This window comes from Lactuca serriola, chromosome 5 (assembly GCF_051521515.1).
Source record: "Lactuca serriola cultivar US96UC23 chromosome 5, Lser_US96UC23_V15, whole genome shotgun sequence".
In the NCBI taxonomy this organism is placed as follows: Eukaryota; Viridiplantae; Streptophyta; class Magnoliopsida; order Asterales; family Asteraceae; genus Lactuca; species Lactuca serriola.
In genome coordinates, this window is record NC_136412.1 from 10,006,508 (window position 1) to 10,030,906 (window position 24,399).

The 24,399-nt window shown below is 34.0% G+C and overlaps 4 protein-coding genes across 7 annotated transcripts; 2 read left to right on the forward strand and 2 right to left on the reverse strand.

The window, feature by feature from the left end:
• Window positions 1-246: 246 nt before the first annotated feature.
• On the forward strand, window positions 247-5,150 carry LOC145051956 (pentatricopeptide repeat-containing protein At4g04790, mitochondrial-like). Its single transcript, XM_078999778.1, has 15 exons — window positions 247-584; window positions 822-866; window positions 1,005-1,796; window positions 1,916-1,980; window positions 2,076-2,183; window positions 2,295-2,408; window positions 2,489-2,584; window positions 2,678-2,776; window positions 2,908-3,027; window positions 3,102-3,206; window positions 3,324-3,488; window positions 3,629-3,756; window positions 3,883-3,961; window positions 4,194-4,411; window positions 4,641-5,150. The coding sequence occupies exons 1-15, from the start codon at window positions 302-304 to the stop codon at window positions 4,831-4,833; spliced, it is 2,610 nt and encodes an 869-aa protein (XP_078855904.1). The 5' UTR covers window positions 247-301; the 3' UTR covers window positions 4,834-5,150.
• Window positions 5,151-6,717: 1,567 nt separating this feature from the next.
• Window positions 6,718-7,668, reverse strand: CRR41 (potassium/sodium hyperpolarization-activated cyclic nucleotide-gated channel protein). The gene has a single exon (XM_078999780.1). It carries the CDS (start codon window positions 7,620-7,622, stop codon window positions 7,026-7,028), a length of 597 nt encoding a protein of 198 aa, XP_078855906.1. The 5' UTR covers window positions 7,623-7,668; the 3' UTR covers window positions 6,718-7,025.
• Window positions 7,669-10,616: 2,948 nt separating this feature from the next.
• Window positions 10,617-11,075, forward strand: LOC145049323 (uncharacterized). Its single transcript, XM_078997749.1, has one exon. It carries the CDS (start codon window positions 10,617-10,619, stop codon window positions 11,073-11,075), a length of 459 nt encoding a protein of 152 aa, XP_078853875.1.
• Window positions 11,076-12,830: 1,755 nt separating this feature from the next.
• LOC145051958 (uncharacterized) lies at window positions 12,831-19,299 on the reverse strand. Of its 4 annotated transcripts, none has more exons than XM_078999782.1 (20): window positions 18,809-19,299; window positions 18,616-18,704; window positions 18,278-18,387; window positions 18,131-18,185; window positions 17,881-17,972; window positions 17,634-17,700; window positions 17,399-17,461; window positions 17,183-17,239; window positions 16,929-17,022; window positions 16,586-16,665; window positions 16,438-16,513; window positions 16,258-16,301; window positions 16,059-16,126; window positions 15,850-15,935; window positions 15,610-15,767; window positions 14,251-15,517; window positions 13,738-14,165; window positions 13,473-13,629; window positions 13,097-13,389; window positions 12,831-13,020 (listed from the first exon to the last, which is right to left on the reverse strand). In XM_078999782.1, the coding sequence occupies exons 1-20, from the start codon at window positions 18,918-18,920 to the stop codon at window positions 12,943-12,945; spliced, it is 3,474 nt and encodes a 1,157-aa protein (XP_078855908.1). In that variant the 5' UTR covers window positions 18,921-19,299; the 3' UTR covers window positions 12,831-12,942. The 4 variants fall into 4 exon arrangements, with proteins under 4 accessions (XP_078855908.1, XP_078855907.1, XP_078855909.1 ...); XM_078999781.1 differs by having other exon boundaries at window positions 17,145-17,297; XM_078999783.1 differs by lacking the exons at window positions 18,131-18,185; window positions 18,278-18,387; window positions 18,616-18,704; window positions 18,809-19,299 and having other exon boundaries at window positions 17,183-17,297; window positions 17,881-17,926.
• Window positions 19,300-24,399: the final 5,100 nt, after the last annotated feature.

The following is a 24,399-nucleotide window of genomic DNA, read 5'->3' on the forward strand; positions in this document are numbered from 1 at the left end:
GTTTTTTTGGTTAATTTATAAAATATTTATAGTAGTGTTAAAAAATAAATAAATAAATAAATATTTAAAAATTGACCGTTTTCAAATGGTAAAACCCAATCAAAATCGAACGTGGATCGCATCCGCAGCTGCTGAGACCGCGTCTAAACCGTACCCACTGAGTGGTGCACGTGATGATGTGCACGGGCAGCACGGCTAGACCGCACCACTCACTCCGTTCTCATAACAGGTTTGGGTTCAAACCCGACATATCTGGTTTAAAACAAAACCTCCCCACGAAAAATCAAAATCCTATGATCAAATGTCCGCCAAGACCAGAACCCTCACCAAGCTGCTAAGTTCCGGCACCACGCACTCCCATCGCAAGTCGAAGAACATCACCCGTTCTGCCGTCACCAACACCTCGTCTATCGCCTCCGCCGCCAAAGACACCCTAAAAAACTATATACGAGTTGCCAGCGCTGCAGATTCTTCTTCTTCATCATATCTTAAACCACCACGATCAAACAAATCTCCATCTTCCAAGCCTCTAAGTGAATTGGCAGTTGAGAGCAATAGGGTTGGCACTTCGTCTTCAACTTCCGGTACTTAATCGTACTATATCTGGATAATGGAGAAATATAATATAATTTTATCATTAATATATGCTGTGCGGCAGATTCCTTTGCTAGGTTTTCCCATGTTTACAAACTGAAACTATCAAATGAAAGTGTTAATTTGAAATCATGTGGTTAGAACACAAGGAACACATGATACTTCTGACCCCCTACTTTTGATTTAGCTAATCTAAAAAAATTGATGTTTAACGTGTTCTCTACCAGATTCAAAGCGAGATCTTTCCAGGCAACTCCATTCTATAATATTCGGTACATATCTCATTGTTAGTCTACTTAATTTTACATTTGTAAGGCTGAACATGTTAAGTTTCATCTATGTTCGTATACCACTTCATGGTTCTTCATTCTTTTTTGTTACTTATCATAATAGAAATGTTGGAGATACAGATGAGTCGCCAGATTCTAAAGAGACCTGTGATTATGATGTCCAACCTTCGGCTGGTCTTTTGGATATACCATGGGCGCCAACCCTAATTAACAGCACCACATCACTGCGTCGCAAAGATGTAACACGGGAGAGGAAGCAAAAATGGGTCTTCAAGTCTACTCAGGGCACTCGTTTTTCCAGGCTGACCAGATTGTGCACACGTAGGCTAGGGGCAGATAATGCTATTAAAGTTTTTGGTAAATTGGGGCGTCAAACTGGTGTTAAAGAATTTAATGCTATGATAGAGGTATGCATAGAGAAGGCTAGGAATACAGATGATGAGGATACTGCTTTGGAAGAGTTCCATAGAGCTTATATGGTTTTTGAATCTATGAGGGAAAGTGGTTTTGAAATTGGTGAAGAAACTTATGGTCCGTTTCTTCTGTTTATCATTGACATGGGCATGGTTGAAGAATTTCACTTCTTCTGTGAGAACATCAAGAAAGAAAATCTGAATTCTCTTTCAAGACTAGCTTACTATGAGATGCTTTTATGGATAAAACTAAATGATGGAGATAAGATACAGATGCTAATTACAAATGCAGATGGTAGTGATGAATCCAACTTTAATGAAAGTTATTTGGTAGCCTTGTGTGAAGGAGATCGACAAGAGGAAGTATCATTTCTTTTAGAAACAATTGACATAAAGAAAGTTTCCTCAAAGGAGAGTATGGAAAGGATTTTTAAATCATTGGGAGGGCTTTCTTTGGAGACCCATGCAAAGAAATTCTTACTGGAACTCAAAACTGATGGTAAGCTTAAGCTCATCATTTAAAGATTTTCTTGAAGAATCTAAGTTTATGTTTGTAATGATTAATGAAGAATGATTTCTTCCCTTCTTTTTGGGTATTTTTGTTTTTTCAAAATACAGGTGAAACTGGGCAAGATCTGTCAAACTTGATCTATTGCTATGCAATGAGTATACCAAATATTCAGGTCAGCATTTGTCAAAAATATTTTGTAAATGTATAACATTTGATTGTTACCAACTCTTATTTACTGATTTTGATTACATGGTTTTAACTTTTAAGATTGAAAACATTGTTACAAAGTTCAAAAGTTTGCAAGCTGAATTGAAGGTTTCATCTTCATCCGTACCTTATGAAAAGCTTATTAAAACCTGTTGCAGCTCAGGCGAGGTGTGAACAATACCTTTAATCTCATTTGTACTTCTTTTTGAGTAAGGATATATCTTTTTTCTATGTACTTTGAATGTTGCTGATAGTTTATTATGTTCTTGATTGAGACAGGTACATTTGGCCATTGATTTAGTTGAATCTATGTTTGAAGAAGGGTTAAATGTTCGAATAAATACAATCAATTCCATACTAACAACATGTGATTTGAGCTGTGAATATAATTTGGTATGTTATTAGCATGATTAAGCTTATAAATTAGAAGTAGTTTAGATGAATGATGAATAATTATTCAAACTGTATGACAGGTTCATCGCATAAATTCCATGATAAATGATCATAACATACATCCGAATGCCGAGACCTTCAGAATTATGATAAGCTTGTGTGTGAAAATGAAGGATGTAAGTGATCTTTTATTTGTTGTTGCATTTGATTTATGTTTTTGTCATGTTGAATCCCAAGCATTTTAAAATACCTTTGCTACTTATTTGCAGTTTGATAAGGCATATAGCATAATTGGAGATCTGGAGAGATTGAATTTAATTCCTACTGCTAACATGTACAATGCAATAATGGGTGGATACTTTCGACAGGTTAATTTTCTTATTCATCTTTGTGTTGTTTTATTTTGACTTAATGGGAACAAGATTTAATCCATTGATCTCATTAAGACCTCATTTATTATTTCACCCTTCCATTTCCCTAAGCTTTTTGTTTTTTGCAGAAGAACTTTCATAAAGGACTGATGGTTCTTAAACAAATGGACAAGTCAAAAGTTAAACCTGATTCTCTTACTTTCAGTTATATATTAGGCAATTGCAATAGTGAAGATGATATCATAAAGGTAATAAAATTTGCTAGTTTCTATTTGATGTTTATGTATAATATTCATGCTCTGATTGGTGATGCTTTGTGTAGTATATTAAAGAACTGGAGGAATCAGGAGTTCAACCCACAAAACACATTTTCATGGCACTTATAAATGCATATGCAGCTTGTGGGTTGTTTGACAAGGCAAAGCAAGTAAGCTTTCCATATACAAATATAATATAATATATTTTTGTGGTTTAACCCCTCCCATACTTGTGTTTTTGTGGTAAAACTGTTGTATTTTGATTTGTAATCCATTTGCAATTGCAGGTTCTCTCAGACAAGAGAATTGCGTTTCAAGTTGTGAATGAAATGAAAAGTGTGCTGGTTTCTGCACTTGCCACAAATGGTCAAATGGCAGATGCCCTAGAAGTTTACGATCAACTTAAACAAGTTGAAGCAATTTTGGAGCCAAAATCAGCTATATGTCTTATTGTAAGACTAGAGTTCAATATATATATATATATATATATATATATATATATATATATATATATATATATATGTCTAATTGTTGTATGTTGTTTTTTATAGGTAGGTAGGTAGTTAATAATAGTTATAAATGTTTGAATCAGGAACATCTTCAATCGGAAGGCGAATTAGACAGATTACTTCAGCTGTTGAAGCAATTAGAGGATTCAGAACTTTGGCATGATGGGTGTGCCAGAATCATCTTGTATTGTGTTCGATACAAGCTTTTAGGGTATAATGATGATAATAATAATAATAATAATAATAATAATAATAATAATAATAATAATAGTATCTGTTCGTTTGTTTGTTTGTTTATGTTTATTTAATTATTGATGATAAGTTAAACTTGGTTTAGGCCAGCTGTTGATTTACTGAAGCAACGAATGGAGAAGTCTTCCACCAATGAAATGGCTTCTGAAGTTCTTTTTGACGAGGTTTTCTGCTTGCTCTCTCTCTCTCTCTCTCTCTCTCTCTCTCTCTCTCTCTCTCGATCATATCCGAATTCCCAAAGGGCTAAATGCAAGAAATAGAAACATATTTTCATTTATCTGTTGAATATAACATTCCACATTCATTTTTTATTCTATTACAACATGGTATTGTGAAAAAGAATGTCATATTTTGATTGGTAATGATTATGGTATTGATAATTGAATTGAATGGCAGGTGTTTTATGAGATTGCTGTGATGAAACCAAGTGATGTGCAGTTTGGGTTGGATCTACTTAAAGGAATCAAGGAAGAGATTGGGATTCGAGCATCAAGGAAAAGTCTTGATTTTCTTCTTAGTGCTTGTGTCAATGCCAAAGATCTCAACCGTTCTTTTTCTGTTTGGAAAGAATATCAGACAGCTGGCCTTCCATACAATGTCTTAACTTACCTAAGGTTAGCTTCTCCTGTTGTTTCTTTTTTATTTTAAACCAGTTAACTCTTTTATGTGTAAAATGATTTAAGTGTAGATGACCAACCCATTTTATCCATAATAATCATCATTTTAAACATGTAGAGGAAAAAAAATAAAAAACAGTTGAAAATTTAGTGTCTTAATGTATTAAGCCATTAAGTTGATAAGAAACAACCTCTTAATCTATTATACATATGTTTTGTTTTGCAGGATGTATCAAGCGCTTTTGGCTTCAGGAGGGCATAAAGCTGCAAAAGTTTTGTTAGGAAATATATCGGATGATGACTCACATGTGTGTGATGTGATTAAAGCATGTCAAGCGACATATGGCATATCATCCTCCTCCTCCTCAGCCCTTGTGGAGAAGAAAAAGAAAAAGAAAAACAAAAAGAAATCAAAGTAGAATGTGAAAAAGCTTTACATTATATACAAGATGGGGGTGGGTATTGGGTTGGGGTTGACTTGATTCTCTCTCTTGACCTAAGGTGCACCTGCATTGCGCTGATCTTGATTCTTCAAGTAACTGTATATTTCAGTAGGAAGGAAATTGATTCGTACACCATGACAGATGAAGAGGGTAAGTAGCTAGTAGTAGATTAATTGTTGTAATCATTCTCTTAAGAATACCACTTTAGTTTTAGCATTAACATCTACCTACCCTGTTTATATGGAATTCTAGGTTTCATGATCAATCATTAAAAAAAAAAACTGTTGATGACATAGATCCCTCGTCTCCATAGACCTGATTCATTCATTTGAAATATAAGTAACCAAGCCGAAGCACATGTAAAATGAACCGAAATCTGAAAATGGTGGATCGGGGGAACCAAGAACCGGACCGAATACCACTAATTGGTTCCGGTTGTGGTCTGGTTTTTTGGTTAAAAAGTTCATCCTTACATACATTGATGTAGATAGGGTTTTTGAGTCCACGATTATTATATTAGTTTAAACTTTAAAATAATATGTGAGTTATACTAATTGTACTTTTTATTTTGAGGAAATTACAAATTTAGCCAAAGTCCCATTACTTTTAATGGCTTGTCACAAAATAGCAAAAAGTGAACCATTTTCTGAAAATATTTGACGAAACCATAGGCCATAGGTGATTTGCTATTTCATCTTCTTGGACCGCAAATTTGGCCCATTGTCGGACCATGGGTTTTAAGTATAAAAACCTATAATTTTTGAAGTAACCCTTTCTTTCACACTTTCAACTTCAAAAAATTCTTTCAACATTCTCAATGGCTCAAGGTCAATATACACACGAAGACTTTGTGAGTTGTCTAGTTATTTCATGTTATAAGGGTGTTTTATTAGTTTTTACATCATTTAGGATAGGTTTATGTTAGTTATTTGCCAAAAAAAAAAATGGAGATGTATCTTTTTTTAGAGAAAACGGCATCTAGCAAGCATGAAATTGTAGGTGTATAGCCTAAAATCGCAGGCAAATATTTTCTTGTAGAGGAAATCGCATCTAGCTGTGAGCAAATCGGAAATCACATCTAGCTGTGAGCAAATCGGGAATCGCAGCTAGACTGCATGAAATCACAGTTAGGCTAAGAGAGCTTTGTGTATTGGTGATTCGTGCCTATGATTTTGTGCATCAGTAATTTGTATCTGTGATTATGTATGTGTGACTTTAAGGCACGATATAGAATATTAGTAAATTGTAGATTTATTATTATTTTTTTATCATATTATATAAGAAAATTATGTTGATAGTTAATATTATTGATTTATTGAGTTGTTTGTTTTTAGCATGCGGAGCAAAACTTTAAGACAGTTACAAATATTGAAGGGTTGGGATATAAATTATGAGAACCGTTAACTAGACAGTTACAAATATTTCGAGCGACAATATTCAAATATTTTTTTTGGATGTCCTAGTATTTTGAGGGGTCGGGTTGTTTGTTCTTAAAATGTTTTTATAGATTCTGAACAAACAGTGCGAGAAGAATAAGTTATTTGAAAGGATTAATAATGACCAGTGGGTTCTTAGACATTTCTGAAAAAACCAAGACTATTAAGTGATTTGTAAGAGTTAATAATCAACTATGACTATATAATAATGTATTTCTAAGATGTTGGAAACCAAAACTAGTATTAGATTTATCTAATAAACTAGTCTTTCATTTTCACCAAATATAAAAATTCAATAAAATTAATATACTTCAAAAAAATCAAACTGAAATTGCATATTCTAGAAATCATGGCCAAACATATGTTAAAACCCTTAACTAGATTATCTAATATACTTATATCTTGGCATATCCATACCTACGAATTATGTTCAATAACAGTATGTTTCAAATATACTTAAATCTTGTAACCACAATCAGTTCAGTTCTAGCTGAGAATATAAATTACAATCACATTGCAGGTTAAATGTACAACGAGTAACATACTTGACCTTACTGTTTTTTAATAGGAGCATTTTTTACGTATAATAACATCCTTATCATTACTTAATTTAATCCATATTTTAACACCTTTGGCTATGGGATTGAACTCAAAATGATGAAACAAAAAGTTCCACATTTAGATGCAAAACGTCTCATCCCTGCAAAATTTCCAGTTTCGGAGGAAGAAGAATCAAAAGGAACTGGCAACAAGAATGGCTTGTCGGCATCTGGCCTTCGCCTGTTGAAGCCTCTCGTTCAAAGTCTCTTCTTTCACAGAAGCTTTAACCATCGCCAGATCCATTTCCATCAGCTTCAACACTCTACAAAGCTCCGTCACCATCCTCTCTTCCACTTTCCCTTCATCTCTCAGATCCTCCGCCTCTTCTCTCGCTCTTTCCGCCACAATTTCACCGGCTTTCGCCAGCAACGCCGTCGATCCGTACTCCATTCCCATCAACTCCTCCAATTTCTCCAGAAAATCCATTATCACGTAACCTATAGGCTTCTCTAGAGGAATCGGCACCGTTCTCTTCCATCCGACTTCGAAATTCGGAGGTTCTGGTTTTACGAGGCCTGATTTGGATCTTCGGTCTCTGACGATCTCGGATTTTCGTCGTTTCTCGATGGGGAAGCTATCCGAGCTGGTGGTGGTTGAGGAGTCGGGAGAGGGGAAATCCGGTGGCTGAGAGGATGCATTTGAAGTGCATTTGATGACAGAACGTCTGTGAGGAGGTGGTTTTAGGGAGGTTTTGAAGGGGTAGAGGTGGAAAATGGTAGAGGAAGCCATGGCAACACCAACCGAATGAAGATAAGCCTTGCTTATTTTTCCTCTATTTGTTCTGTTTTATATTGCCCGTAAAAAAAATTTACATATTTTTTCTTAAGATAAATCATAGATGTCAGCATATATTAAGTTCTCAAATTTCTAAAAAACACACCATCTTCCATCCATTGTTTGTATTGATGATTGATATCGGGAAAATGACTTAGGAGGGCAACTATCTCTTATCCGTGTTCACATATTTACAACTTTTTATTTTTTGTACATAAGAAAGCAATTAACTTGTTTTAACTGTGTAACATTCCAAAAATCATGACCAAAATTTTTGTTTTTAATTTAATACTAAAACAATAATTATCAAACCATTAATTTAATACTCTGGCATCGGGCCTCGCCCGGCATCAGGCCCCGCCTGGCATCGAGCCCCGCTCGGTATACAGATCTGTCTCTCTTAGGCCCCGTCCGCTAAACACATACAATCATATAACATGCTAACATATAAAGAAACATACTCTACTGTATCCATGTCCTAAGAAACATACTCTGCTAATAATGAGATATGGAACTCCGTCCGTACTCAGCTAGTTCCAGCCAGGGCTTCAGCAGTGCAAGGTGAGTCTCCTCACGGTGTGAATGGGTCTAAGGCCACAATGCCAACCCATGTAGTCTATGAGTAGGAAGACCCGGGGGTTAGCCCTTGGCATTGTATGCTAGTATGTTATTCCAGACCAAGGTTTGATGTCGGGCGGGTGACCGAGGAATGTTTGCATGTTAGATTATACTTGTTGTCTGTGTGATACTTGTATGTGCTTGGTAGAGAGGTGAGTGTGGGCGAGGTCCTGTATCTCATCACTAGCTGAGTACGGACGATGTTCCGTATCTCATTATTAGCAGAGTATGTTTCTTAGGACAGGGATACAGTAGAGCATGTTATATGATTGTATGTGTTTAGCGGAGGGGGGGGGGGGAGGGGGCAGAGACAGACGAGGCCTAAGAGAGACAGATATGTATACCGAGCGGGGCTCGATGCCAGGCAGGGCCTAATGTTGGGCGGGGTCCGATGCTGGAGTATTAAATTAATGGTTTGACAATTATGGTTTTAGTATTAAATTAAAAACGAAATTTTTGGTCATGATTTTTGGGATGTTACACAGTTAAAACAAGTTAGTTGCTTTCTTATGTACAAAAAATAAAAAGTTGTCAATATGTGAACACAAATAAGAGATAGTTACTCTCCTAAATCATTTTCCCGATTGATATCTATAAAGGTTACCTCTGATTTGCTATATCTTTTTTAACATCAAAGAAGTATTCTAAGTTTATTATTTTATTAACCGATATGGGAATTCCTAGAACTCATGCACTCTTTTTACTTGAATAACTTTTGAACTATCTTACCAAAGTATAATATTCATATATAATAAATTAAAACAACGAAATTATTAGATGAAAACGTTACATCTAGTCCACTTTTAAATAAATATTATCTATGCATCTACACAAGTATTACATATATAAGTAGAGAAATATTACATTCTTGGAAACATTTTCATACATATTTAATATATTTTTTGGATTATAATGAGTTATTTTAGGACTACACCGAGCAAGAAAATTGTTAAGATTGATCATCAGTCATTATTTGGACCTCTAACGATGACACTTTTTTCATAGCCTCGGTTGCATCGAAATCATATTCACCCTCAGTGTTAACTGTGTGTTATATTAGTTTACTAGAATTACTGTATACATCATCATGTTTTATTTATATACAAATTCAGTCTTTAATTATTTGAATAAGTACTAATAACTCTAAATAATATTGAAACATAAAAATTAAATTATATAGCATAAATAAATATCAAATAACAAATATTATATAAAGTATCATCATATAAGTAGTATATATTGAGTAGCATCATAATGCTACACCAAATTCTAAATTTATACGAAAACTGAGATTCTATGTTAAATTAGAAATTTCTTTCATTTCATAACTTATTTAAAACTTTTGACAAACATGGATTGGTCTCTTTCGTCCTTTCAATGTTAAAATATCAATTAGGTTAACTATTTGTTGATGAAAATGGTTATTTTAGGTCGGAGCATATACCATCTTTTCACCTTTCATATTTTGTCTATCATCTTAGTGTCATCTTATTTTCTCATCACTCTCATCTCATTTTTCAAAATCGGAAATTATCATCTTTCACTTCACTTATTTTTAACTTTTTATTAAATATTATACATTTTTATAGAGAATTAGAAATCATAAATTTTAATATATATTTTATAATTTTTTATTATATATATAATTTAATTAAATATCATTTAACTGAAAAAGAGAAAAAAAATACATCTATAAGTCGATGTCCAATCAGAAAAGAAGAAAAAATAAGAGAAATGTATCATACCCGACTACCGCACCCACACCGCACCTAAGTTGTGGTGTTCCTGGATGTGATTCAACAAACTGCATAGAGACTACATAGAGCAGCATGTATGTATGGCCTTAAACCAAAATAGATGTATTAATATATTGTGAGTGATTACTAACTAATCAGGAAAAAAATGTAAAAATATTTCGACATATAGAGAAAACATTTTGTATATTATCTTATTTTGAAGCTATTTACTTGCCTTTCTATATCTTTCCAAATTTCCAATAACAATGTTTTCATGTCTCATTATTTTAATCGTCTCATGACAAAACCTTGTTTCTCTCTGCTTTATGTTGACACAGATCTTTTGTTAGTTTTGCAAGTTACAACTTCTATAACTTTGGTAAGTAAGATTATAATTTATTCGAATCGTCATTTCTAGGTGACGTTATGAAATGAACCAATAACGTGAAGAAAAATCTTGTCTACATGGTTGTGCATAATAAATGTATACGAGTTCACTTCGAATTTTTGTTATAATTATATTGGGTTGGACCAATATTGTGAAAAGTATGTCTACATATTTTATGGTGAGGTGATGATAACAAAAGAAAAAAAAATGAAAAATCCATTGGGTTTCATGGAACAAAGTGATTGCCCAAAAGCTGATGGTGGTTTGGGTGTAGGTTCAATTTGCTCCCTAAACATAGGTCTAATCGTGAAGTGGTGGTGGCGCCTAAAAACTGAGAAGGACTCATTGTGGGGAAGAACGATTAGAGACATTCATAATCTCAATCACAAGCCTCATGACTATCTAGCAAACAGAAACATATGTGGTGCTTGGAACAATATATCATCTGTTAGGAAAGAGTTAAAAAAGAATGAACTTGAATTGGATGATATCTTCAAATTGCACATTAAATCTAGCGAGAACTCACAGTTTTGGTTTGACAAATGGACAGGACCTCAGACCCTAAGTGTCAAATATCCGCATCTTTACGATCTTGAAGATACAAAACGGTGTTCAGTTTCAGATAGATTCTTGAATGGGGAATTTGTTGGACATTGGAAAACTTAGGTGGTAGACCATGTGATTAATCAAAGCATAGCCAACTTACAAGCTGAGATGTCCACTGTTGTGCTATTACCTGGTGAAGATCAATGGAAATGTGTATTAGACAATAGTGATACATATTCGGTGTGTGCCATGCGTAGGAGGATTGAACAACAGAGAAATTCTTATAGTACTCTCCCCACTTTCAAATGGAATAAGACCTTTCCTATAAAAGTAAATTGCTTCATATGGCGTGCGATGCAAATGAGAACCCGTCGGCGGTGGCTTTAAGAGTACGTGGTGTAGGGTCCATTCCAGTTACATGTGGTACTTACATTGGTGGGGTGGAATGCGCAGATCATCTTTTACTGAACTGCCCTTACGCTTGTGAAATAAGGTCTAAAATTTTCAACTGGTGCGGAATAACATATAATTATCTCACTCTTGTTGCTGATTTACTTACATATGTGGAGCAATGGGGTACCTCTCCTAAGAGGCGAAAAAGATTCGGAACAATTTGTCATAGCTTACTATGGAACCTGTGGAAATATAGGAATGATAGAATCTTCAATGGTGTATTTAGAAATCCTACTAAAGACAGTCCTCTCCATTCAATGTCCCATAGAGTTGTTTTACTTATGTTGGTTTTTTCCTCTGTGTGTTTCTTTGTTTCGTATTCTAGACTCTTGCTAGTTGGAGTTTTTTAATAAAATTTGATGTTAAAAAAAAAATGTCTACATGGTTGTTATTGGCATCATGTGACATTGTGAAAGCCTTGGAGTAAATGGTAAAAGTTAACTACTATCAATCTGAATCATTAATTAAAAAGAGATAATTATGATTAAGAGTTATTATCTTATCTTAATTATGGAATGAACCCTACCCAATATTAGGGGTGTTGAACGGGTAATTTTTTCGGGTTTCGGATAATTCAGGTCGGGTAATTCGGGTTTTTCATGTTAGAAAAATTACCCGTTACCCTACCCAAAGTAAATTCGGGTAATTCGGGTTTTGGTAATTCGGGTATCGGGTCGGGTTTGGGTAATTTGGGTATTACCCGAAATATATGATTTTTTTTTTTTAATTTCACCTAAAAATAAATTTAATAAAATAAATACGTCGTGCTTTATTAGTCTTGTTTATATAAACAAACGAGACATAAACGAAGTTAGTCAAGCTTTGAACATTGAGATTTTCTACTCAATAATACATGAGATATCAAGTATTTTTTTAACGACTTAATATAATCTAATAAAATGTTAAAAAAACAAATACCTAAAGATCTTAATTTAAAAGTTTAAAATATTTAAGATAAATGTAGTCATAAGTTTTGTCATGTTCTAAAGTTTCGTCAAGATAATGAGTTTGTTAGTTGTAATAAAAACTATAATATAGAAAACAGTTAAGTTTTAAAGAACGTGATGATATATAAAAATTACTTTTAATATTGTTAGTGTCGTATTGTCATAATAAATATATTTATGTTTTATAATGATGATATTAGTTTAAACGTGATCAAATATCTGCTATATAGTACAAGCTCTATAAAAAGAATGAATTTTTAAAATAATTTGGGTAATTCGGGTAATACCCGAAACCCAAAAAATATACCCTTTACCTGACCCGAAAAAAATCGGGTAACCCGATTACCCGGAAAATTTTACCTGATACCCAATTTACCCCCCGAAAAAATCGGGCGGGTAATTCGGGTATCGGGTATTTTCGACAGGGCTATCCAATATGATGTTTGCTTGTTTGCGTGCCACACTAATAGAAAAGTACATTAAAAAAAATTATTTTGGAAATAAGGGAAGCTTTACAAAATAACTACCTATCAAAATTGGCTAACAATATCATACATACAAAATAATAAGTGAGAAAATGTGGGTAATTACAAAAGGACGTCTTCTAGGCCTCTATAATTAATCATCTCGAATGTACATCTTTCCCTTTCCTTAATCACTTGAACCTGCAATTTGCAAATGTAATAAATATATATGAAAACAAGCTATAAATTAATTGGGAGTTAGGAAAAATAAATATACCTGATCCCGCAACCTGGCCAACAATCTGTGCATAGTCTCTAGTTTCTGAGCAAGATGTTGTAGGTGAGGGTTGGAAGAAGATTCTGATGATCTCAGTTCAGCACAATTGGACTGTGACTCCAACAATTCTGCCTCAAGTGAAGCTAAAGTCGGATCCAAGCAAGAACAACTTTCCTTATCATCTACAGGTGCAAGGAAAGATGGACTCCTGTTCATGCTACCACTAGGAACTTCAGTACTAGTATCATTCTTCACCTTTCGTGGAGAGAATATCTCCTCAAAACCATCACTCCCTGCAAAATTTTCAATATGATATGCAAATACCTCCTCAGATTTCCAAAAAAAAAAAAAAATTCTCAATCTTAGACTCATTTACCAAGGCGACTTAGTTGATCCAGTGTTGCCTGACCTACGGTTCCATCAAGCTTAAGCAATCGTAAAATTCCAGCCGCTATTCGCCCCATTGAATCAATTTCCAGCTTGCACATATGAGCTACATGTTGCAGCTCCTCCTTTCTTACAACCACCTCAATCTATAATAATAATAATAATCGGTCCCTAAATTAAATACTACTTCCCCTATCCTATAATTTTATAAAATAATACCAACAACTTGAATAGTATAAAGTATAAAAACCCACCGGTTGTTTTGCAGAAAATTTCAAATTTTCCACAGCCCAAGTAATATTCCCAGCCTTGTCTTCACAAGGCACCACGTCAATTTTAATATCGACTCCACTGTGTCTCTGATCTGCGCTTCCTTTTGTCGGTGACTCAGGTTTCAAAGTCTTCAACCCTTCAATACCAACCTTGACGACTTGAACAGGATATTTATGTGCTTCTCCTTGAATCGAATTTTTTACTTTCTGGTTTTTGCTTCCATTTGCTTTCACTACAAAACTCTCAAAAAACGTATGCCAGGATCTCTTTTCTCTGCTGCAGGAATCCTCCACTTCCAACTTCAGCCTTTCCGCGCCTTCCAACGCAAATATCCAGTCCTTCAATTCTATCGATATATTCACTTCATCCAACTGCAGGTAACTACTACTACTACTCCCTACGCCTTCATCTAAAACAAACAAGAAACAAAGACGATTAACGATTGAAAATAAATGACTACTGTGAAAAGTGAAACCCTAACCCTAGCTGCTTACCCCGAGTCTCTATGTCTTCGGCAAACGGAGACGATGGTCTGAATAGTTTTGACAAAGGTCCCGAAGATATATGATGTAAACCTCTCGAGAGATCATCCCCCGGTCCCCCATCTTGCCCTAGAATCCCGAAACGGTGGAGTAAAGCTTCGTTGTAATTCATTCCACCTGCAAGACGTACACCCGCAATACAAGCCATTACACGGAAGCTTCTACACTTTATATCTTCTGGATTGTATGGAATTACATGAACCACGCTTATATTCATAAACGGAATCGGAACGCCGTTCGAATTCCTCTTGTTTTGCACCCAAAACACACCTCGCATCTCACTCAAACTTCTATCTGTCTCTGCACACTCCACCTGCACTTTCTCCCACTGCAGATTTGACGAAATTGCCATCGCAGCACCCAAGGTTCGATGAGCGACTTTCATCAACAGGTCATCTCCGACAAGTTGAACTAGAGGTGTACCCTGAATGTCTACGGAGGAAGATTCTAGAAACGTCAGTTTCAGATTCTTAACCGATACACTGATTGAAGTATCAGCAGGGACCTTTTCGCTTAAACTTTCATGATCCAAACATTCGGATCTAACAATCTTCGTTGGTTTACTTATTCCCGCCATTGCCATCCTAACGCTGACGTCATCGATATAGTCGTAAAGATCCAAAACAAAAAACAGTTGCTCGATGGAGGTGTTGGATAGATATTGTTCGCAGGCGATTCCTACTCTGACAACACCTCCACGTGGAGGAACGTGTGTTAACGGAGTTCCATCAGCTGTTACCATAGCCACCTGAATGCAAACACTTTTCATCTCTATACACCTCCATAACTCTAACTCTGAAGAGCGTATCCTAGAAGGATTAGGTACAAAGGGATTGGTACATGTTTCTAGAGAGAGGCAAATGAGAGAAGCTCCGATTGACCATTTTTTCTGGCTGGCATCAATCGGTTGGCCTTCCCACAAACAGAAGCATGCAGCATCCATGTCAAGATTGAGCAGGCCAAGTTTTAGGAAAGGTGTTTCAGAGAAATGTAAGTTGTGGATTTGAAGCCTTGCTCCATTGAAGGAGCTCGAATGGTGATGGAAATATGTGGGATGGTCTGGTTTCCTGGGCTCCAGTGGAACAGTGATTTCTAATTTTTTCATATTGAATTGAACGGAGTTGATGGAGATATCTGGAGATATATCACCGGGGTTAACCACACCTCCATCAGCTAGGAAAGATGATATTCTTACACACGACTCTTCTTGAAGATGAATCTGGGAAGATTGAAGAAGAATGGTTGCATTATGAGTAAAATTGGATAATGTTTTTTGGTTTATGTAAAATCTGATGATAAATGATATAATACCGTAAGAGGCTTGCATTCGATTACAGTGTGTGAAGAAATCTCTGGTGGGGGAAGGAAGGGCATGAATTTAAGACAATGGAGGGACATGAGTGGGACACGGTCATCTTGTGTCCTTTGCTGATCGCCTAGCGGATATATTGGAGGACAGAAATTTTTTCCTAGTGAAAAAAAAAAAAAAGAAATTGCAAAATGTTAATTTTCACATTGATGAGAAACACATCAGTGACAATCAATCCATACCAAAATCTGGAATGTGTAGAGGTTCATCTGCAGCATCTTGCATGGATGGTTGCACTAGTGGGCATGGTGGACGAGAGAACGTATCCCTGAATTCAATCATATAAATTTTGTTTAAGTTTAGTAACTATCAATAGTAAAACACAATGCATATGCTGCTATGCATCAGATATAAATTTTGGATGTGAAGGTTTTATGTTAAGAGAGTATACCTTAAAATTAGTCCACCAAGCGTGACCCGAGTTAAGCATTTGGCAATTGCTCCATCAGATACGGTTGCCTACAAAATCAAAATAAAACTAATGTGTATTTTTAACATATAATCACCATCATCATGCAGAAATACTAATTACATTGTACAGGGAAAAACATAAACATATAGCTATTTAGGAGTGTCGCATGGAAATCTACCCGAGAAAAGTAAAGTGACTGCATCAGAAGTTCCAGCTGGAACCCTAGAAGTACAGTGAGATTTTTCAGTGAGTACCATTTTTTTTATTGTCTACATCTTAATTGAAAATATAATTGTCTAAAATAGGAAAACAAAAAGAAGAAAGATGGAATTTTAGACAAATATAACAAGTCACAAACCAGCATCTTTGATGCCAAGAAATATATGATCCACCATAAAAGATACTATTATACGCCCTGCAGCTTCTATTGATTGCTGCCAGAAAAAAAAAAACGTTGGTTTTTATAAAATTTACGCAGTTAGTTTCTATAGTAACTTTTTACTAACCTTTTGAGCATTTGGAGTCACATCTCCTCTGTTAAGACAAACATATACTCCTGCGAAGAAACGAAGAACAGCTCGAAGTCCTGTTATTATTTTATCAGAGTGAAGTCATTAAGTCATGAACATATTGTATTGTATACATAAAGTTTGTTTCTAAAGAACAAATTTCACAATAATACATCAAATTTAACGAGAGGAGTTGTGAGAGAGCAAATAGGTAAAAGGTTAGCGTCTTAATACATTAAGGCATGCTTTTGGTTTAATCCATTAATAGTAATAGTTGTCCAGATTAAGTGCTTAACCCATTAAATTAAATAATAAAAGGAAGAAGCCCTTCCTTACTAACCTGGCTCACTTAACGCTGGGCAGACAGCTTCTGTAATATGCACCTGAAGTTCCATACCCAATGGACGATTATGCTCCGTTCTTTGTATTGTAATCTGATTATAATTAAAAACAAAACACATGAAAGTTGGATAGAGTTAAGGAAATGTTTAAACTGATGAGTGAGTTAATTTAGGTAGTGAAGCTGAGTTTGCAGACAATCAAGTGTTAAGATTACATAAGCCTCTCCAGATATTCCATCGATAAACCGCTCACCACCAAAGAATACCCGCTTTGCACCACCCTTATCATGTTTCTTGCTTTGAGAAGGATCTGCAAACATATCAGGATGAGGCAGCAGATCCATACATAAATACTCCCATTCAAGCTTCTGTTCATTCCAAAACACACACACACACACACACACTCACTAAGTATCATATGAAATGATCAGTACTAACAAAATGGTTAGATTTTGACAGGTAAGATTACTTTGAACACATAGATGAAGCTCTTGTCATTTGAGAAGTCCCTTGCTGCCTTAAGGTTCACAACCTGTCACATGTGGTTGCCAAATAAATAATCATTTGTTGTAATTTGAAATAAGTAGAAAATGTGTAAATTGGATATATATATATATATATATATATATATATATATATATATATATATATATATATATATATATATATATATATATATATATATATATAGTTTTAGAAGAGACCTGCCAGTTCTCGTTAGTGGTGTACAACACAAGATTCCGGATTGTAATAGATGCCATTGGTGGTACCCTGGCTTAGCAAGAATACATAATTAAGCTGATAGTAATAGATCCTAATATAAATTCCAATTAACTAATTAAAATGAATTACATCTATAAAAATTATGCATGACTTGCTGATTAAAAAACCACTTGTCTGGACGTTTTTATCCTATCAATTACCCAAATATATCTTTGATCATAAACTTACCAACTTGCCTCTCCAAGTTGTCCACCACCACTACCATGAGTATCAAGTAATAGATTGATGGTTCGTATTTGTAATGTCATTCCATCAGCGATCTAATAATAAAAACAAAACCCAGCCAGCTAAGATTATTTAAGAAATAAGAATAAAAATCTGTAATTCAATACATAGATAAATATTCAGGACAAACTGTATAATCACAATCATATTAGTAATTCACAATTGCACCATGTAAATTGTAAAACTACCTAACCTTCTCAGCAAATCCATAGCTACCACCTTTTGAAGAACTAGAAGACGCCTGTGCACTTTCAGAAACAAACAAACAAAATAGTGCTCCAATTATTTTATGTTAACCACAAGATTTTAAACTAATGACTAATGAATAATGATCGATCACCTGCTTGTGCTCCTACGTGCATCCAAATCATCATTTTCCTCCAACACAGCATCAAGCTTATCAATCATCACAACAATGGGCTCCAGTTGCACATTACTCAAATACGGAAGCTTCAAAAATACGTACATCCGATCATATTAAGAATACATGTACGTATAGCAGCATATACACACAAAATCATCTGTGCTTTAAACTAATTAACGTCTCCATTTGTGTGTCTACAAATTAACTTCAGCTAGCAGACGCTGAACTTACTATTGAATGCAATTCTTCCCAAAAAAAATAAAATCATATGATAATTAAGTGACTGATATGGCATCGAGAAGTTAATTACATACCACAATCTCCAACTTCCCTGATTTCGCCATGCTTACGGTTATTGCAGGCGGCAATCCAAGACTTGCGTGCAAAGCATCACCACTTATATCTATCAAAGTTCAAAAATTGAATTCCAATTCAACATTCAAATTGCGTCGAGTTCTTCGATTTCAACACATTTGTGTCATAATCAAAGTAAAGGTAAATGCGCACCTATATTAGATAGCTGCACTGTGCGTCCTTGTAACTTGAACTGATCTCTGGAGAAAGATTTTAGCCAGTATTTGAGAGTGGACTCCAGCGCCCTAGCCATTATCGATTCCATAATTCCTCAGCCGACTTTCCAAAACAACCCTTCCGATCAACAACCGCCGGCAATGACGAAAAATTCAAGCGTGAAAGCCAGATCAAATGCGGTGATAGATGAGGGCAAAAGCAATGACGTGGCGGTGCTGACGATTGTGGTGATCGGAGGGATTGACGGCGACGGTGATGCAGTGAGGGTAAAGGAGTAAGGCGGTTGGAGATAATGGCCGTTTTGTTATGGGTTCTCCTCTCGGGGCCGTTGTCAGGCGATGATATGTCGATGTCTTCGGTTTTCTCATGGATGGGAACTTTGCATTAAAAGTAAGAGATCTCCAAAAAGCGTCGTTTTATGTATAAAAACTTCCCTTTTTGTCTAGCGGACCACCTGCAATTGTTTTTGTTTCCTTTCAATTTCTAAACTTTTTATGTAGCTGAAGCAGAATTAGGTTTTTTATTAGAAAATTACTAGAAAGAAGACGTTCGCATACTTTTATTGTCATTTGTTTAACCACAATAAGGATGTATTTAAATTTTTTTAGAGAAATTAAATTGATTCCTACTTTTTATGCCTACAAATGTTCCTACCCAATCAAATTATGACAAATGTCATCTTTCCATATTTTTTAACTAACTCATTAAAGCTATATTAGAAATATACCAAATAAAATTAAATTGAATGTTGATTTGTCATAATTTTAGTGGGTAGAAATAATTATAGGCATAAAAGGTAGGAGGTAATTTAATTTCTCATTTTTTTATAAGCTTCAGGTTACGTATTTGCTGAAGTCATTATAAAAATACAAATATGTTGTTTTTTATAAATAGTTAGTGCGATTATGTTGTTATTGTATACAAAATACGCTGGTATATTGTTATTATAACAATGTACATTTTTAAGTATATAAGTTGTATGGAATTTCGTATTCCTTTTATTGACCTCCAACCGAAAATCGAATCGAAATCAAAACTGGTTGGAACCGATTAGTGGTATTCGGTTGGGTTCCTCCAATCCATTATTTCGGTTTTGGTATCAAACACCTTTTTAGATAGCATATTTCCTAATAGAACCGAACCAGAATCAGTTAGTTGTATTCGGTCGGGTTATCACTTCCCGGTTTACTCATTAACCGATTTTCGGTTCTTCCGGTTTTGAACCAGTTTACATCCTGCAAACCCTTGGTTTTGTTTCTTAAAAGAGGAGAATGTAGGTGTGGTGTGATGTTGTGTGTCGTGGGAATGTTGATGTGCCCCTCTGGTACTGAGTGAGAACACCGCCCCATGATCGCGGTATCACACAAAAAAACACCCCGACTAGGTACAGTTGTCCAGAGAATTGTTTGTTGACCGCCGGAAGCCAATGATTATTTTTCAATTTAGAAAGAACAATAATAAATATATTTTAAACATTCTCAATTTTCGTACTTTATCCACAAAACTTATCTTTTAAACATATGCTTTATAGTTGTAAAATGGATTCATTATCATCAAGTTGATCAGATGTTAAGTCGTCAGATGAGTATGTTTAAGTATAATGTTCTTGTTTTTCCAACAATGGTTGAAGCTACACTCTTTTTTTATGATACTACAAGTTCAATCAGGGCACTATGAACGAGAAATTATATAGACATAAATTTGTGAAGCTACACAATATATCCTCATCGAATAGTACTTTGCTAAGAATTCCCTACATTGTGATCAAATGTTCAAAAACAAGTTTTCGGATGCATGCGAAAATAACTATTCATATGAATTATTGATGCTATGAAAATACAATTTTCATATTTGATAATATCATAAGATGGTAGAGGCAAAAAGTCTTTTACTACGTTACATGCGTGAAAATCTATAATACGTCAACTAGCGTATAAGATAGTTCATAATGCTTATGATGAGTACTTGAAGACGTCCGAAAAAACTTCACATGAAAGCCTATATCTACTTTGTGGCGGTATTATTCATATCTATATAGCATAATGATTGTTTAAATCGACTAGGAGTAACATACAAATCGTGTACACGACACATGCATCCAAACATGGATTCCTAAAATGTTGTGCGACATTAATTGTAAACATTTGGCTTGGAGGAATTGCATAACAACATGATGATGTCAAAACATAAAAGGTGATCACAAGTATCTTATAACTATACTAGAAGAGGTAATCTCATAAGATTTATAGTTTCAGCATGCATTATTTGGTACTGTCACTTCCAACAACAACCTCGACACCATCAATCAATCTTCACTATTCAACAATCTATTAAATGGAATTGCACCCAAGTGACTTTTAGGCAAAAGGTTGGGATTAGCTTATGTGGTTGGAAAAAATTAATAAAAATATCTTCGATGTCGATTTATTTTAGAGTTTAATTTAATACCATTGGAATCATTTTTTTTTTGTATTTATGTTGACTATTCAATATATATTGGTCAATATACTATATAGCTTTAGACATCTAACACATTCTATTTTATCGTATTTTATTTTTACCTCTTAATTATATTAAGAGTTTTTAATATTTTCTATTTATTTAACCATTTAATTATTTCTATCATAGATTTTCATTTATGAAATATTTGTATACTAATTTCAAATGATGATGTTCATTTGAAATATTTCATATTAAAGTATAATATGTTTAGACGATATTTTTGAAAATTTTAGATAGATGAAGATCAATAAGTTAAATTCATAACAAATAAATAAATAATGTTGAAAAAACGTAACAATTATAGATGTCATTTAATTAGAGATCAAAATTTTTAGAATAATAACGTGGCAATAAATTATTGTTTAAAAAATGTTTTCTTAACTTATACATCTTTTAAGATGTATTTTAGTTTTTAGAACTTAAAAAGTTATAAGAAGTTTTGAAAAAGTTAAAAATCATAATTTATTAAAATCTCATTTTTAAAAGGTTAATGAAAACTTATTTTAAAAGTTATTTTCACATTGTCAAATATTGTTTTGACTTACTGATTTTTCAAAAAACCAATAAATCAAGCTTCATGTTTACAACGACATTAGTCGGTGCGTGAAAGCTGATCCGAAAACCATCATTAGAAAAGTTTCATTTAAAAAAAAATCAATAAGTTATTTTTAATACGGCTTACAACATCTTTAGTTTTACTAAAATCTGATTTTTTTTTTATTGTAATACGGCTTAATTTTGAAACATATATAAATTTCAAGGGATTATATATTAAAAAATCTTTCAAAACAAACAAAAAATATGTGCGGGATAATCCATCTTTGATTTGACCCGTAACGAAAGCAACCCATTTTGATTTGAACCCATTGTCTACATCTTCAAGCCGTCCGTTTTATCACCTTATCGAATGGCAATTGGGCATGTGTGGTATTTTGCTAGTCCAAGGATTTAGCCGATGGATATTGTGATTGTCGTTCATGTGTGTTTACTTCCATAATCAAACTAGGTGTGAGACCCATGTATTACATGGGTTTATTTAAAAAAATTAAATATAAAATTTTAGTAATTTGAAAACATTAAATTTATAAGAAAAATAAAAAAAAATTTGAATTATTAAAATTAATGAGACTTTAATGCATTAGATACATTACATATATAAACCATTTTCTAATAAATACCTTACATATATATTATCTTATATATTAAATGTGGATTTTAATTTAATAAAATCAAAAATACAATAAAATGACAAGTGGAAAATATAAAATTTTAAAATTTTTAGAAAATGTCATGTGTCCAAATAAATGAGAAAAGATCATGTGGCAAAGTCATTTTCATTATTTATTAGGTAGATATATGACTGACCAATAGAACTATGACACATGTTTGAACAATATTAAAAAACTTTTTTTTTTTGGAAAGATTATCGTGATTCAGATAAAGAATAAACCAAATATATTATTTGGGATCTTTCTATAATAACCAAAAGTGAAAATCTTTCGGAAAATTTGGGTTTGCAAAGGAGGAAAGTATAACTAGTTGGAAATCTTATGCGGACCCAACACGTAATAATTAGGCTGGAATACGCATGGAACCGAACCTGAAACGTAGAACCACACAAAATATGTGGCTTGACGGCTTCAACTTCACAAATTAGGGGGAATACTTATTGTATTTTTTTATTCTTTTTTACCAAACATTTGTTTATATTTTTTAAGACTATTACTTATATCATTTCATAGATGTGATAAAATGGACAATTAGATATATTCGGCTAAATACGTAACAAATTAATATTAGTCAAAACAAGTCAAGTAATGTTGACATGCAAATCCTCATATACAAAAACAAGTTATACTAAGACAGATATGTAAAAGAAAGTTATAAAAAAAAAACTAAATTTAAGAAAAAACATATAAAAACAAATCATGAAAAAAATTGGGATAATTTTTAAAGAGTACGGACTAAACTTATAACAATTTTTAAAACTTATGTCAAAATTATAAAATAGAAAACTGATAAGTTTGTCTCAAGAAGACAGTCATTTCATAGGTGATCATATTTATATAATAAATATGTTAAATTTATATTTTAAAGAAATAATTCATCGACAAAATTCATAAAAACTGATGGAAACTTAATATGAGAAAAGGGTAATACACACCTTCATCAACACCTCCATCAAGAACATATTTACAACGGTCAAACAAGTATGAACAAAGTTACACTCTATTGAACAATGGAGCTTATTGCTAGTTGTATGGGTATTGTGTGTCTAATTTGAAACCAACCCAAATAACCTTAAACTCGTTTCTTGCCTTTGATCTCACGAGTCCGATTCCAAAACCAACATATAAAACCTTAAACAAATTGAAAGGAAACTAGGATGGGAAAATGATAGAGGGTGAGATTGGATGTATGAAGGTGAAGATGTAGTGTAATAACCAAGATCAATGCCTTCTTCGGCCTTCATGTGAAAATTCAGTTGCTTCTCTTGCAAATCTAGTTGCGATGAAGATTATAGATTATAGACAAAATTGCAAAAATTATCCCTGTGGTATGCATTTTTTGGGGGTTTTAGTCCAAACCCCGACTTTTTTGGATTAGTAGTCCTTTTGAGCTAGTTTCGTTGCGGATTTGGTCCCTTGGTAAACTAAAATGACTGTAATGCCCTTAAGATTTATTTTTATGTTTTTTTCTATTTAATTTAAATGAAAAAGAAAATAATTAATTAATTTTGGCCTCTCTCTCTCTAAAGTCGTCTTCCACCTCCACGTCCAAAATAAATTTGGCTCTAACCAGAACTATGTTCCTCTCATCCCTCCTCTCGACGGAAACCCCTACACATAAAAATCCGGCAACATTCAGCGCCTCCCCACTCCGCCACCATCACCTTCATTTATCATGCCAGAGATGGAGGAGGATCTACATCTGATTCAAATCTGATTCAACTCAGTGATGTCAAATCCACCGGCGATCTGTGCTTCTCCATTTACCTTATACTTCCTCCGTTATTCCCTCAAACTCTAGTGGCAACTATAGACCAACAAGCAAGTTTCCGACAT

Bases quoted from the DNA above. Each gene is read 5' to 3' on its own strand.
- LOC145051956 (XM_078999778.1), top strand. From the start codon at position 302: ATGTCCGCCAAGACCAGAACCCTCACCAAGCTGCTAAGTTCCGGCACC. The intron at 1,797-1,915 runs GTAAGCTTAAGC...TTCAAAATACAG, and splicing joins ACTGGAACTCAAAACTGATG to GTGAAACTGGGCAAGATCTG. The intron at 4,412-4,640 runs GTTAGCTTCTCC...TTTGTTTTGCAG, and splicing joins AATGTCTTAACTTACCTAAG to GATGTATCAAGCGCTTTTGG.
- CRR41 (XM_078999780.1), bottom strand. From the start codon at position 7,622: ATGGCTTCCTCTACCATTTTCCACCTCTACCCCTTCAAAACCTCCCTA.
- LOC145049323 (XM_078997749.1), top strand. From the start codon at position 10,617: ATGAAAAATCCATTGGGTTTCATGGAACAAAGTGATTGCCCAAAAGCT.
- LOC145051958 (XM_078999781.1), bottom strand. From the start codon at position 18,920: ATGGAATCGATAATGGCTAGGGCGCTGGAGTCCACTCTCAAATACTGG. The intron at 17,973-18,130 runs GTTAGGTAGTTT...TTTTATTATTAG, and splicing joins GCTATGGATTTGCTGAGAAG to ATCGCTGATGGAATGACATT. The intron at 16,127-16,257 runs GTAGATTTCCAT...TTGATTTTGTAG, and splicing joins AGTCACTTTACTTTTCTCGG to GCAACCGTATCTGATGGAGC.